General features: G+C 35.5%; 1 protein-coding gene across 2 annotated transcripts in view; it reads right to left on the bottom strand.

Moving 5' to 3' along the window:
• The window catches only part of FNIP1 (folliculin interacting protein 1), a 118733-nt gene that overhangs the window by 56638 nt on the left and 44859 nt on the right, over window positions 1-17236 (bottom strand). For both annotated transcript variants that reach the window (XM_061150835.1, XM_061150836.1), the window contains exons 2-3: window positions 15211-15337; window positions 3206-3340 (exon numbers count right to left, since the gene is read on the bottom strand). In XM_061150835.1, the coding sequence (XP_061006818.1) occupies window positions 3206-3340; window positions 15211-15337 (262 nt within the window). The remainder of the gene's footprint in view (window positions 1-3205; window positions 3341-15210; window positions 15338-17236) is intronic.

Below are 17236 nucleotides of genomic sequence, written 5' to 3'. Positions count from 1 at the left end.
AAATAATGCTCAAATAAATATTTTTAACCATATATTATGCATATGCAATGTTTCTCCAGGGCAGATAACAGGAAGTAGAATGCACTGAACATGCTGAACAGATTTTACCATTCCTACCATACAAAAACAGGCAATCACAAAAAGGGTAATTTGGACATATTTTACATTCTTTAAAAAACACTTACTTTAAACATCAGAATGTCTTGTTTATAAAGAATTCTGTTTTAAAAGTTATTCCTTTTAATTATTCTTTAATTGTCCTCATAGGAGTCAAAAAAATCTAAAAACTGACTTGTCCATTTGGTTACTATTTAGATACTACAGCAAATACTACTAGTTACCCACCAACCCATCAAATATCTTATTCCTTATTTTCTGAAGTCCAATTTATTTCAGGGAAGCAATGTACCCAACTGAAAAAAATTGCATTTCAGAGCCTCCCTTGCAGATAGGAAGTTTAGAGTTGGTCTCTATATTCAAAGAGTTAAACCAATGGTTATAGTGGTAGCTTTGAGAACTATCCATTTATATGCATCCAACACAGTCTTGATCAATGGAATATAAATAGAAATCACTATAGATGGAGATGCTGTAAGAGGACAACAAGGCAACAAGTACATACCTGTTAGTTCTGTTTAAGTAGAAAGATAAGCAAGCCTCAGTCTCTGAGGCCATCTTGAAGCCCATACATTATTGTGCCTAGATGGCCTCTCTCCAGACTTGCCATATGAAGAAAATCACTGTTTCACAGGATGACCCAATGCAATTACTAACCAATACAATTATATAATAAAACAACTGATAAGGAAGAGGACCTAATAACTAAGATAGCAAATAAGGATCATGCACAAATTTCACTAAGTCATTCTACCACGGGAAATAAAAAATTAGAGGAGTTTTTAAAAATAATGTTTTTAAAAAAACTCCAGAGGAGTTTTTAAAAATAACTGGAGTAGGAAATGGCAACCCACTCCAGTACTCTTGCCTGGAGAATTCCATGGACAGAGGAGCCTGACGGACTACCGTCCCTGGGGTCACATAGACTCGGACACGACTGAATGACTAACACTTCACTTCACACTTAAAAATAATTAAAAGATTCTTCTAAAGATAACAATAAAGTGATGAGGACCCCCATTTTACAAGTGGAAGCCAGGGAATAAATATAATGTGATTCCTTTTACTCTTTTGCTTGTTTACTACCTGCCTTGGGTTCAAAAATCTGTACATTTACATTCTGTCATCTTTCTTAAGAGCAACTTCAAATAGCAATCCATTTCATTATACATATTATTTTTTATATTTGTTTTTATACATTCATTGACATTTTTTCTTCCTTGGTGCTGTAGTGTTAATTTTGTTTTAATAAAGGCACAAAGTTATTTTTTAAGGGAAAAAAGTCACTTTTGATATACCTAGGTTACTAAAAGAAGCAACTCATCTATTCTTGGAATTTGGTTAAAACAAAATTTTTTTTTCCAGGCCAGAAGTTTGGGAATTAAGAACAGTTTAGAAAGAGTAGAATAATTTTTTTAATTATGAAGTAGTCTGTTTTTCTTTTAAGATCAACTATACCAATCTTTCTTGGCAACCTAAATTGCTTCTGGATAATGACAGAAATGAGAATTTTCTCTTACAAGCTCATTTCTGTTACAATGCATCTAACCTATTTTATTTTGACTAAAAATAGTATTTCTTCTATTAAGCAAGCTACACAAGTTTAAATATCAAAGCATTTATACATTTTAATATAAAAGTAGAAAAGAATCCTCAGGAGGCAAAATGCAGTAAAAATAAATTGGTACCTAAATTTTATAAAACCAGGTATCAATAGCTTGCTATCAAAAGTTCTATCTGTTCTCATACCAAATAGTTATCATGACTGTCACTGATGTGTTATATATTTTAATGTGATATAATCTATAATTAAGGTTATAATTAAGAAAATGTTATTTTCTTTAATGTTTTTTAAAAAAAATTTTTTTTTATTTGAAAGGTCAATTCTTTGTAAGTATTCACTGCTGAATGCAATAATCTGTAATACCCTGGAAATCAAAGATAATGTTCTACTTACCTGAAATACCATTTTATCAAGTGTAGTGAACTATATGTTATAATAATTCAATGCTTTCTTGCTAAAAAAAAAGATTTCCAAGACCATAATGAACCTACTGTCAGAACATCTGGACATATGACCTGGGAATCAGCACTTAAAAACCTTTGAGAATTTTTTATGCAAAATGAGAATTACAATCACACACTGCTTCAGAGTTTCTACCATCTGGACCCATTTGCTAATACTCGTATTTAACTGCATAACATCAGAAAGAAAGAAAAGTTTCTACAGTTGACGAAACGAGAGAACTCGCACACTGGTCTAAGTATGATGACCCTACACAGCACTGTTAAGAACTTGTTAGGGTGTCGTACCTGAGATGGAGGAGGAACAGAGACGAGCAGACAGAACTACGCAGTACCTCATCATACCTGGATTTTTATGACTCAAGTCTCTTCCACATATAGCATTTTGTTGATGTCGTATAAGGGTTAGTTTCTATCCAGACACAATTAACTTCACTATAAACAATTTAAAAAATCCAGGATTCTACTTTAGTACTGCTAAATATAATATACCTATGCTTCATTCATGCAAGCCTGAATGACACAAACAAATTCACATTAGATGACATTTGCTTAGTTGGAAACCAAGTATTGATCTTATATGAAATAAAACAACTTGTTGTTGTTGTTTAGTCGCCAAATCTTAAGTTTACAGAGAAGTTCCTATGTAGTCAACTGACTGGTTAATTCTATAGTTTAAAAGAAGAGCCACATTAATTTTCAAAAATGAAAACGTATTTCCAACCAAAGCTGAATTCTATTATTTTACATTTAACTTAGTATTTCAATAATTTAAAAGTACATAAATAAGAAATTATTCTGGTGGTCTAAAAAATATGAAATGGGAAATAAAGAGGAGAAAACACCCCTGGCTACCTGTGCCTGAAGTTCTCTATTCTTCCCCTATCCTATCAAAGCTCATAAACTTACTTATTTAATTATCTGTCTCTCCAGTTACGCTACAAGCTCCAGAAGGGTAAGGGCTAGTTCCAGTTGTATCTCAGTCCCGAGGATGATACACAACACACTGTAGGTACTCAAAAATACTTTCGAATAAATAAATGAATGACACCAGCGATCTTACCTGATACTTAGGACACTGGTCTTTTACATCCGAAGATGAAGTCATGGAACTATCTAAAGAGGAAGAACTGTCTCCTCCAGGTTTCAGCTGGCAGCATTTCCCAAAGACTTTAACTTGAGCATCACTACAGAGTTTCTGAAATGGAGACATTATTCCCATTCATATTTTAACATATTTTCCACCATATTTAAATTACAGAATAAAAATTTTTGGAAAAACCAAGGATGAAATAATGTAAAATAGTATAACTATAACATAATGGTTAATTGCTTTTTACTGTATTTTCTCCAGAACAGTTTTCTATTATCTCATAACTATGATAATATTTGTGGAGTTGGTTTTTTTTTTACTGTATTTTTCTCATAAAAATTATTAAACCAGGAGAATTTTTCTATATTATAATGATCTACACAATGCTCATTGCTAGGGACTTAATTATATACTGCAACAGTTTTCAAACTATTTGATCTCAAAAATCTCTTCATGATTTTAAAAACAGTTTAGAATCCCAAAGGCATTCTTTATGTGACATATATTTACCAGTATTTTCTCATATTGGAAATAAAAACAGAGAAAAATTAAATATTTATAAATTTATTTAAATGTAACAATATATCCATTATAAGCTAATATAAGTAACATATTTTAATGGAAACAAATTTGGAAGATGTAGGAATCTGAAGAGAAATGCAAAGGAGACATATTTTAATGCATGTACATATATATGTGGGCTTCTCTGGTGGTTCAGTGGTAAAGAACCTGCCTGCCAGTGCAGGAAACATGGGTTTGATCCGTGGGTGGGAAGATCTCCTAGAAAAGGAAATGGTTAACTCACTCGGAAACCCCATGGACAGAGATGCCTGACGGGCTACAGTCCATGGGGTCGCAAAGAGACAAACATGACTAAGTGACTGAGCACACACACATACATGTAGGTCTAAACTTTTGAAATAAGAATGTACCCATATATAGGACAGTTGTATTTTCAGTAAGAGCTGAGGTTGGGCCAGAACATTGTACTGTATAGTATGGAAGAAGAATGTATTTCAATTTTTTGCTTTATTCATCTTATTTTCCTATCCCTCCACAACAGGTTCTAGAGCTTTCACTACTCATAACTACCAAAGTTGCAACCCACAAGGGTCCTTGATACTCCTAAAAGAATTGAAATGTTAATCATAGTTACCAATTGTTCATTCTTCAAACCCAGTTGGCCTAACTTATCTACTGTTGCTAACCACCATTTATCAGTCAACAAAACCGGTGGCTCAGACAGTAAAGAATTTGCCTGCAACGCAGGAAACCCAAGTTCAATCCCTGGGTCAGGAAGATCCCTTAGAGAAGGGAATGGCAACCCACTCCAGTATTCTTGCCTAGAGAATCCCATGGACAGTCTGAGTGACTAACACTTTCACTTTTGGGGGCTTCCCAGGTGACACTAGAGGTAAAGAACCCGCCTACCAAGGCAAGAGACATAAGATATGTGGGTTTGATCCCTGCATCAGGAAGATCCCCTGGAGGAGGAAATGGCAACCCACTCCTGTATTCTTGCCTGGAGAATCCCATGGACAGAGGAGTCTAGTGGGCTACAGTCCATGGGGGTCACAAAAGTCAGACGCCACTGAAAGTGACTTAGCACACATACAAAAGTAGTAGAGTACTATGTGTACCAAGTACTAAACAAAAGAAGTGAATAAAACAGTTCTTTTCCTCGTAGAACTAAAAATCTAACAGGTGAAAGAGACATTTAACAAACAGCTAGACAAATTAGTATAACTAAACATATATTTCAAATATGTCTAATAAAAGTAGTAATAATGATAGCAATTGCTAACTCATATCGGAGAAGGCAATAACAACCCATTCTAGTGCTCTTGCCTGGAAAATCCCCTAAACGGAGAAGCCTGGTGGGCTGCAGTCCATGGGGTCGCGGAGAGTCGGACACGACTGAGTGACTTCACTTTCACTTTTCACTTTCATGCACTGGAGGAAATGGCACCCCACTCCAGTGTTCTTGCCTGGAGAATCCCAGGGACGGTGGAGCCTGGTGGGCTGCCGTCTATGGGGTCGCACAGAGTCGGACACGACTGAAGTGACTTAGTAGCAGCAGCAGCAGCTAACTCAAACAGCACCTAGTATTTGATCAGGTATTATTCTGGTTTACATGTATCTACTCTTCTATTCCTCATAACAATTCTATGAAGTAGGTGCTAATACTAATCCCATTTTACAGATGAAGATGTTAGTTAAAGAGCAATGGTGTTTATATAAACTTTCCAAGAAAGAAGTTAATATAGGCAGATCAAGGAAGTGACATTTAAACTGGGACTATGAAAAAAGCATTGGAGTTAAAGTGAAAGAACAATGAGAGGGACAAGAAAGACATTCCAAACTAAGGTAACTATATATGTCCAGTCTCTTAATCAAGAAGCAATTTGCTAGAGGCAAGAAAGGGACAAACGTACATGAATTTCAAGACTAAAGCATAACTTCTGATGCTAGAAGGTTAATGTCTACTGTGCCATGTCCCCTCACTAGACCACCTTACAATGAAGTTGCTGTTGTTTCAAAAAAGTTGTAACTTTAGAATGGGAAAGAGAAAAGATACTGTATATCTGGGAAGTTGATATCTGGGAGAAAGGTGTGTGTGTGTGAGAAAGAGAGAGCTTTTACGTATACATCTATGCACAATATCTTATCTTCTATACAACAGGATAATGAAACTAAGCCAGAATTAAAATACATATAATATGCCTTTCCCAGTGTTCAGTTTGTATCTGCGTTATACATTAACCAGATTCCCTCAAGGTAGGAGGATGCAATCAGCCTTTGAGAAAACAGTCCCTTTCTTCTGATGCCAGCACTGTAATTTTTAAGATTAATATTTCTTTTTCATCTTGTACAGGGGATCACACTGACTAAAGGCTCATTCTATGCATTCATACCTGACTCTCAAAAAAGTCTCTGATGAAGTTTATTTATAATTTTAACTTGCCAATATGATACATGATTGTCTCAAAAATGTGTAAGAGCCGACCAGTGGAACAATTCTCAAAATTTTTGAAAATCTGTCTCCCAGGTTAAAACCCCCGATTTGGCTCAAATAAAATTCTCTTTGCTTGACTGTTAACTGAATTTTCATTGACACGAAGAAATCTAGGTCCCACTCTGTCTTTAACTACCCTTTTCCCCCTTCCATACACTGCCAGTAAGTAAAATCATTTTTATTGGTTTACTATTGTCCTTCCCATTATTTTTTTTCAAAATTTTTTCCCATATTCTTTTTCCTCTTCTCTTTCAGAAAAAGTGATTCAGTTCTGCCCTTGATTTTCCACTAATATCATAGAGAATCTTTTCATTCTATCTTTAGAAATCTTCCTCATTCTTTGTTTTAAATACAGCTGCACAGTATTCCAGTGTGGAAATATACTATAGCTTATTTTACCAGTCATCTGTTAATGACATTGCCAATGGAACTGCTGGGTCAAAACATAAATACATAAAATTTTGGTAGATACTGCCAGATTATCCTCCATGGATATCATTTCACTCACTTCAACAGCAAAGTACTACCACTCAATATTTGGGTTTTTCCCAATCTAAAAGAAAAGAACTAAAATCACAATACAGTTTTTATTTTAATTTCCTTTATTATGAATAAGAGGAAGAATCTTACTAAATGTGTAATGCCATTTGTATGTGAACTCCCTGCTCTTATCCTTCACCCAATTTTCTACTGAGTAGTTCTCCTATCTTGATTTATAGGAATTCTTTATATAGAAACATTACCAGCTGGTCCTATATCCCATAAAAGTGTTTACCCAGGATATCATTTGTCTTCTAATTTTCCTTATGGTAGGTTTTTCCCTTTTTCACTCGCTTGCCTTTACTCTGTTTTGTTCATCATCCAAGTTACTTCCTTTTCTTTTTTTATCAGGTTGTCAAATTTATAAGCCTTTTACTTTATGGCTTCTGCATTTTGAATAATAGCTAAAAGGTGTTTTCTACTCCACAGATAGATAGGAACTCATGTTTTCTTTGGTAATGTTTGAGTTTTATTTTTTACATTTAAATGTCTGATACACTTGAGACATGAATCTAAGTTGATTTCTCTTATAATTGGCTAATTATCTCAATACCATTTATTAATCTTTACCCTACTGATTCAAGATGATGCCTTTATCATATACTAAATTCCTGCATGGATTTAATCGATCTGATTTTTTTTCCCATTAGTCTGTTGGTCTATTTATGTTCCAATAAAATATTGTTTTAATTATTGAGACTTTATAGTATATTTTTCAAATCTGATAGAATTAACTCAACCTTACAACTCTTCTTTTTCAGTTTTCCAACCTATTATTGCTATTTTTTTCCATTTGAACTTTAGAATCTGCTGTCTAGTTCCAGATACCACCACCCACCAATAATATTAATACTAAGTTTGACAGTTTTATTAAGATATGTTTTTTAAAAAGCAACTTAGAGACAACAGACAATGTTATAACCAAAAGTACATGACCCAGAAACATATTTTGCTTTTGATTTGTTCAAGCTTTTATGTACTTCAGCAGACTTAAAGTTTTAAACATAAAGATTTTGTTAAGTTTATGAAAAGGCACTTTCAAAAACTGCTGTTTTAAATGGAGCCTTAGGTTCCTTCATACTTCCAAGTGGAAGTTATTTGCAAATACGGAATTCACTGATTTCTGTATATCAACACTGAAGAAGATTCAATAACCTAACCAAATCTTATGTTCTAAATCTGGAGTCACAATTACGATTCAACTATCGGCACTTGTACAGTTTCAGTGTGCAAAACTCTGACATATTAAAATTTATAGTCACCTTTCCAAACTTAACGTGAGCCTGCGAATGTGAAGGCTGAAACATGAATTACAATGCAACTTCACTGGCAGTACATGAAAAAGCATTAGATTATTAACACAAAAACAATGTCCAGGATAAAGATAGTATCATATGATCAAATCACACTTGATCCATCTGCCTATAGCAGTGTTCAAAGAAACCACATCTCAATAAATTTCACAGTTCAACTAGACAATGAATAAAGTCTGAGGATCAAATGTAAAAAAATAAAAATAAACTTTTATAAACAAGTAAACTCTCTTGATTAAATCCACTGAATGTTTGAGTCATTTTTCACAGAATATAACAGAGCTAGAATGAATAAATGTTCTGAGAAAGCTATACATTAATTAACAAAACTTTACTTCAGTATTTTAAGACAATATTCAGGAAGTTGCTGATGCCCAATCTCATCATTATGCACAGGCCCAAAATATCGTGTAAACAGTTCAAAATTATCATTTACATCACACTCTTTGCCAATACAGAACTCATAATTTAATGTGTTTTTATTGAGTAGATGAAAAAAACACTTAATGATTCCAACAGCTTACAATCTGGGGGAAAAAAAACATGTGCTCTCTGGTGTTCAAAAGGAATATATAAAATCTTCATGAAAGTATTTATAGGATCTTGATAATAAACTTCCTAACTTATAATTAAAGCTGATCAAAAATATGTACTGAATAATTAACACATGTGAGGCAGGATGCAGTTTAGGAAACAAAGGTGAATAACAGACAAATTTTGTACTTTCTTTTTACAATTTAAAAACAAATACAGCTATGACACATAAGTCTAATGAAAGGCTATCAATATAAACAAAGGACCATGAGAATTCTGATGTAGGAGAAAAGATATATACCTGGAGAAATCAGAAAGGATTCAAAAAATTGTGATAAACCCGAAAAAGGATAGATCCTCATCCAGGTTGACAGCACATAAGAGAGGATATATAAAACAAATGAGACTGCAAGTACTCAAGGCTGCCTGATTTCTAGTCACTGGTGAGCCTAGAGAAAAGTTCAAAAAAGAAGCAGGCTTATAAGAAAATTTCAGAAGACTGAATGGATGGTATGAGATGAGAGACAGCAGACAGACTGAGAAACAGAGAGACTCAGAGACAAGACCAAGAAGAGATACTGAAGAGAGACAAAAAGAGGCAAAGGAGAGATGGAGACGAGACACGGAGCAGAGCCTGAGAGAGAGTGAGGCAGAGAAACTAGGAGACACCAGCACACACTGAGAAGGAAGAAAAGAGACAAAGGTAGAAAAAGATAGGACACATATACAAGAAAGTAAAAGGATAATCATATATTTCATGATGGGTAATGAGACTTTGTGAAGACTTGCAGGCAAAGAAAAGAGTTAACCAAGAGAGAAGTAAGAGAAGACTAATGAGACTAATGAAGCATCATCTCATAAAAGATGGGCAGGAAAGGTTCAAGAAACAGCATGAAAACAAGATTCATAAGTATATTTAAAACAAAAGGGAAGAATGCTACAGAAACACAATGAATAGCATTCATCAAGAGAGTAAAGAAGAGGTTATATCCTGCAATTCAATGGCACATCATCAAGAACACAAAAAAATTCAATAAATATTTGCTAAAGAAATAATAAAGAATATTAATCAATCATTGTCAACCTGTCAAGTCTTAACCAAGTTCCGCTGAGCTATTAGCATTCTAAATACAAAGACGACATGCTTATCACATTTGCAGCTAGACTTGGATTTCAACTGTCTGCTTGACCATCTAGAACTCTGACTCTTAGGCATCTCAGTTCAGTTCAGTCGCTCAGTTGTGTCTGACTCTTTGCAACCCCATGAACCGCAGCACTCCAGGCCTCCCTGCCCATTAACAACTCCTGGAGTCCACCAAAACCCATGTTCACTGAATCAGTGATGCCATCCAACCATCTCATCCTCTGACATCCCCTTCTGCCCTCAATCTTTCCCAGCATCAGGGTCTTTTCAAATGAGTCAGCTCTTCGCATCAGGTGGCCAAACTATTAGAGTTTCAGCTTCAACATCAGTCCTTCCAGTGAACACCCAGGACTGATCTCCTTTAGGATGGACTGGTTGGATCTCCTTGCAGCCCAAGGGACTCTCAAGAGTCTTCCCAACACCACAGTTCAAAAGCGTCGATTCTTCTGTGCTCAGCTTTCTTCACAGTCCAACTCTCACATCCATACATGACCACTGGAAAAACCATAGCCTTGACTAGACAGACCTTTGTTGACAAAGTAACGTCTCTGCTTTTTAATATGCTGTCTAGGTTGGTCATAATTTTCCTTCCAAGGAGTAAGCATCTTTTAATTTCATGGCTGCAATCAGCATCTGCAGTGATTTTGGAGCCCAAAAAAATAAAAGTCAATCACTGTTTCCACTGTTTCCCCATCTATTTGCCATGAAGTGATGGGACCGGATGCCATAATCTTAGTTTTCTGAATGTTGAGCCTTAAGCCAACTTTTTCACTCTCCTATTTCACCTTCATCAAGTGACTCTTTAGTTCTTCTTCACTTTCTGCCATAAGGGTGGTGTCATCTGCATATCTGAGGTTACAGCGATCTTGATTCCAGCTTGTGCTTCCTCCAGCCCAGCATTTCTCATGATGTACTCTGCATATAAGTTAAATAAGCAGGGTGACAATATACAGCCTTGACTTACTCCTTTCCCAATTTGGAACCAGTCTGTTGTTCCATGTCCAGTTCTAATTGTTGCGTCCTGATCTGCATATAGGATTCTCAAGAGGCAGGTCAGGTGGTCTTGTATTCCCATCTCTTTGAGAATTTTCCATAGTTTATTGTGATCCACACAGTCAAAGGCTTTGGCTCTCACTACTCAGCTATTCAACCATTTTGGTTGAATTCACCGAACACTTCCTTCTCCCTCAATCCTCCCACAACCAACAAGGTGGTTTTTTCACTATATTTAAAAAATTGACATATAAGTGACAACAGAATTATATTCAATTCAGACTTATGACATAATGATGATGCAGTGGTTTGTATACATTATGAAAAGATCTCTACAATAAGTCTAGTTAATTTCTCCAAAGAAGACATACAGATGGCTAACACATGAAAAGATGCTCAACATCACTCATTATCAGAGAAATGCAAATCAAAACCACAATGAGGTACCATCTCACGCTGGTCCGAATGGCTGCTATCAAAAAGTCTACAAACGATAAATTCTGGAGAAGGTGTAGAGAAAAGGGAATCCTCTTACACTGTTGGTGAGAATGCAAGCTAGCACAGCCACTATAGAGAACAGTGTAGAGATTCCTTAAAAATCTGGAAAAAAAACTGCCATACAACCCAGCAATCCCACTGCTGGGCATACACACCAAGGAAACCAGAACTGAAAGAGACACGTGTACCCCAACGTTCATCACAGTACTGTTTACAATAGCTAGGACACGGGAGCAATCTAGATGTCCATCAGCAGACGAATGGATAAGAAAGTTGTGGTATATACACACAGTGGAATATTACTCAGCTATTAAAAAGAACGCATCTGAGTCAGTTTTAATGAGGTGGATGAAACTGGAGCCTATTAAATAGAGTGAAGTAAATCAGAAAGAAAAACACCAGTATATTAATGCATATATATTTTTAAATTTTAAAAGGTGGTAATGACGAACCTATATGCAAGACAGGAAAAGAGACACAGATGTAAAGAACAGACTTTTGGACTCTGTGGGAGAAGGTGAGGGTGGGATGATTTGAGAGAATAGCATTGAAACATGTATATTACCATATGTGAAACAGATGACCAGTCCAAGTTCGATGCATGAAACAGGGCACTCAAAGCCAGTGCACTGGGACAACCCAGAGGGATGGGATGGGGAGGGAGGTGGAAGAGGGGTTTGGGATGGGGGGACATATGTACATCCATGGCTGATTCATGTCAATGTATGGCAATAACCACCACAATATTGTAAAGCAATTAGCCTCCAGTTAAAATTAATTAATTAAAAAATACAAGTCTAGTTAACATCCATCATTATGCAGTTATAAAAATTTGTCCTGTTGTGTGATCTTTTACATTTGAGCAACTTTCAAATATACAGTATAGTGTCATTAACTACAGTGATCATGATGTACTACATTACAGCCCCATGATTTATTTTGTAACTGTAAATTTGTACATTTTGATGCCCCTTCACTCATTATCCCCACTCCCCACACCCTGTCTCTAGCAACAACCTATTTGTTCTATTTATTAGTTTAGTTTTTTTTTTAGGTTCCACGTATAAGTGAGATCATATAGTATTTCCCTTTCTGTGTCTGACTCCTTTCACTTAGCATAATGGCCTCAAGGTCTATCCATGTTGACAAAAACAGCAAGGCTACCTTTTTTTTCATGGCTGAATTATATTTTTATTCATTCATCCATTAGTGGGTGCTTAAGCTTCATCCATGTCTCAGCTTTTACAAACAATGCTGCGACAAACATGAGAGTGCACTACACATATCTTTTCGGGTTAGTGTTCTTATTTTCTTCTGATAAATATATAGAAGCAGAACTGCTGGACCGTGTGGCAGTTCTATTTTTAATTTTCTGAGAAATCTCCACATTGTTTTCGATTGTGACTACACCAATTTCCACTCCCACAAATAGTGTACCGGGGTTTCCTTTTCTCCACACCCTCGTCAGCATTTGTCATTTCTTGTCTTTTTGGTAATAGTCATCCTACAAGGTGATAGATACATCACTGTGGTTTTCATTTGCATTTCCCTGATTATTAGATGCTGAGCACCTTTTCATGTATCTGCTGGTCAACTCTATGCCTTCTTCGGAAACTGTCCATTCAGATCTCCAGCTCACTTTTCAATAACATTGTTTGTTTTCTGCTATTGAGTTACATGAATTCTTCATATATATTTGATATTAACCCCTTATCTGATATATGATTTACAAATATTTTCTCCCATTTGGTATGCTGCCTTTTCATCTTGTTGATGGTTTCCTCTGCTGTATGGAAGCATTTTAGTTTGACGTAGTCTCATTTGTTAATTTTCACTCTTGTCATCTTCGCTATCGGTCTCATATCAAAAAAAAAAAAAAATCACTGCAAAGACAATGTCAAGGAGTTTACTGTTTGTTTTATTCTAGGAGTTTTATGGTTTTAGGTCTTATACTTAAGTTCTTTAATCCATTTTGAGTTAGTTTTTGTGTACAGTATTAGAAAGCAATCTAATTTCATTCTTTTGCATGTGGCTATCCAGTTTTCCAGCATCATTTATTGAAGAGACTATCCTAATCCCACTGTATAGTTCTTGGCTCCTTTGCTGTAAGTTAATTGACCACATATGTGTGAATTTATTTCTGGACTCTCTACCAAAGTGACTTTTTGGAACATAAACCAGATCCCTACAAATGGTTTCCTTCTGCATAGCATATAATCTAAACTTCTAACTCAAAGACCTCTAAGGCCCTAAATACTCTGGGCTCCTATTCTACCTCTCTCCAATTTCATCTCTCAACTAACTTACATACTACTTTACTATCATTCCAGCCAGACTGGTCTTGTTTTACATCCTTCAATTCACTGAGCTCCTAAGTCACTCTGTAAAATCCATTTGCTGATGCTACTGAAAGGAACACTCATCTCCTATACTATGCCTTTAATTTCTTCAGATCACAAGTTGAATGTCACTTCCTCACGGAGACCTTCCTTAATACTCCTACATCCAAACTGATAAGAAATAGGTTCCTTCCTGTGGAATCTCGTAAGAATTCTGTATGTTTCTTTCACAGTTGTTATTGTTTAGTCTCTCAGTTGTGTCGATCCTTAGCAACCCCATGGCCAAGGACCCCATACAGCACGCCAGGCCTCCCTGTCCTTCACCATCTCCTACAGCTTGTCCAGGCTCATGTCCGTTGCATCAGTGATGCCATACAACCATCTCATTCTCTGCTGCTCTTTTCTCCTTTTGCCTTCAATCATTCCCAGCATCAGGGACTTTTCCAATGAGTTGTTTGTTCTCATCAGATGACCCAAATACTGGAGCTTCAGCATCAATCCTTCCAATGAGTATACAGGGTTGATTTCCCTTTGGGATTATTTATTTGTTCAATCTTTGCCTCCGTAAGAATGTCTAATTGCAGGCAACAAGAAAGGTAGAGACAGATCTCCAAGCGCCTAATGCCTTGTAGATACTTAGTTATCTGCACAACTAAATAATACTTTAAGAAAATGCTGCAAATTTTGTCAGACTGAAAAAAAATATCCAGATAACAGCTAAGAAATCTTAACAAAGTACAATCTAAGAACACAAAATCTCGAGTACAAACTCCCAAGTAGCTGTATGCCTACTAAAAAACAACTCTTTGTCTATTATAAGTCAATTCTATTGGTAGAAAAATCTGCTGTTTGCCCATTAAAAAACAACCCTTTGTCTATTATAAGTCAATTCTATTGGTAGAAGAATCTTTCCCAAAGTATTCTGCTTTGAGTTGTTTACTGAAATGTTAGTGAAAATTGTCAATTTAGGGGAGGAGAGAAAGACAGCTCCAGGCTTCCATTTCCAGATTACAGATCCCGGGGATGGAGAGTCCTTATGCCTGAAAGGGTAACAGAAGCAGCAGGAGCAAAATGACAACAATCACGTGCATTTACTTGGATGATTAAGTGAATGGCTATGTACTCCTGCTAAACTAGTTATAAAATATTTCAAAATATGATATTCAAAGTCAACTAATAGACATTCTTGCTACTGCTTCATAGAACGGGAAAATATGATGGACTAGGGCCTAAGATTTAACTTGCTTTGTACCTTCAGACAAATAATGTCACCGCTATGGTCACACTTTCCACAACTATATAAGATGGGAGATTTGTACCAGGTCCTGTTTAAGAATCCCTGTAGCTCTAGTCATATCTCACAATACAAGCATGTAAGTAACTATCAAACTAAAATTTTCTCTGGTACTAGACCAATGCAAATAAGGCAAATATTTTTTCCTTTAAAAATTCTCAAAATCAGTGCTCTAAATTTTAATAACATGCTAAAGATGTTTTATATTGACAAATAAAAAGTACCATAACTGAAATTTGACTCACTCTTTCTTGAATTAGAATATTTGACATTAAACTTGAACCAAACCAATAACAATGCTCACCGATACTGATATGTCCTCATTTTTTCTCTTAACACTGGAGTCAAACAAGACATTTCTCCCTCGTCTTTCACAGTCTTGATATACAATCAGTCGAATCTGGCTTGGATCAAACTCTGGCAAAGGCCAACTTTAAAGAAAAATAAAGATTCATTAGAATTGCTTTAATAAATATTCCACATAAACACCTGGAAATAAAAACCTATATGATGAAACCCAAAGTTGTACTGCTGCTCAAGATAATACAGAAGATCTTTATATAAAATACTACCACTTCGTTTAGGGCTGAAAATTTACACAGTTATGGCACTTTAGGTTAAAAAGAAAGAATAGTTGTGGCAAGTATCATTTGGTGTATATAAAATATAGTCATCCCCCATGAATCTAAATATAGCTAATAAAAATATGTAAAAACATTTACCATAATGAAAATATACAGTTATTTCATGGCATGGACTGAGATGGCATAAGATTAATAATCCTTATTTTTAAATACTTTTGTTACTGTTTCTTTAATATGGAAAAGAAAAAACAGATCCAGTTTTCAGTTTAAATAACAAAAGCTAATTACTTGTAAAACAAAAACAAGTAAAAAGGTGGTGAACATCCAAATGGGATAGAAATTCCTCATATATAGTTGATATGAGTGAAAATGGCATAATCTTTTTGGAGAATAGGTTTTAAAATATATACACTAATTAAAAAACATCTAGTAAAAATGAAGTTGACCCAGCAATTCTATTCCAGAAAAGTATGCCATTATACAAGAATGTTCAGAGCAGCACTGTTCATAAGTTGAAAACTGCAAACTATTCATATACTTACCAAAAGAATGGGTAAATATTCATACTATGAAGCACTACACAACAAACATAATGAATGAACCTCAGTTGCAGGCAAAAACATAGACAGACCATGAGCAAAAGAAATTAGAACAATGACACACATACACACAGTAGTGTATTTTGCCATTTACAAAACGATTCAAATCAGATAAAGTTTTATCAAGTGATGCACATTTAGTTTTTATTAAAATTATCAGGAAGACAAAAGAAATGATGGCTTCAAAAGCTTGGAGAGTGGTTACAGCTCAGAGCTAGGTGAGGGTGATGAGATTTCACCAGGAAGGGACATACCATTAGGACTGGGGCACTGATGATGTTCTATTTTTGACTGGATAATGTTTACACAGATACAGTACCAAAAAGAAAAAAGAAAAATGCTACTGCATTTGTCCTGTGTACTTTATATATAGGCATTGTATTTCACAACTTAAAAAACTAACGGAGTTGAGTGAGATGAGGAGGAGAGGAAAAGAGAGAAAACAATGAATTGTATGACAGAGATACTAATCTCGTAAACTGCATGCACTACAACTTACAGGACAGCTGCCAAGAAAGAAGAGAACTGTCATTCCAGGAACTGCCTATTGTTAGTAGGCTAAGTGGTCAATTCCTCACAATTCATCAGTCACAGTTTTTGATTACATTCCTTCATTTCCTTAAGAGAACCTTAACCCTAATCCTAGTACTTCCCTGGTGGCTCAGCGGTAAAGAATTTGCCTGCCAATGCAGGTTCAATCCCTGAGTTAGGAAGATCCCCTAGAGAAGGAAATGGCAACCCACTCCAGTATTCTTGCCTGAGAAATTCCCCATGGACAGGGGAGCCTGGTGGGCTTACAGTCCATGGGGTCGCACACAGTCAGACACAAGTTAGCAACTGAACAACAACAACAGCAACTCTAACCCTATCAATGAATGTTAAAAAAAAAAAAAAAAAAAATCCATAACTGGCAACATAAAACACCTTCACCCCAATCTTGACAGAAAATATAATTTTAGTTTTCTTCTATTTAATCCTTAGCAAATGTCTATGAATTGATGAAAAACTTACCCTGGACAATCAAACTAAACCAGGGATTCATCCTTAGATCACAATGATTTGCATCCCATTAAAAGCTTTTATTAAACTGTGCTTTGATGTTACGCAAAGGAAACCACAGAAGGACAGATACAGAAAATCAGGAGGT

Source organism: Dama dama, chromosome 9 (assembly GCF_033118175.1).
Source record: "Dama dama isolate Ldn47 chromosome 9, ASM3311817v1, whole genome shotgun sequence".
NCBI classification, from domain to species: Eukaryota; Metazoa; Chordata; class Mammalia; order Artiodactyla; family Cervidae; genus Dama; species Dama dama.
The sequence above is the reverse complement of the archived record's forward strand: the minus strand, read 5'-3'. Positions and strand labels throughout refer to the sequence as shown.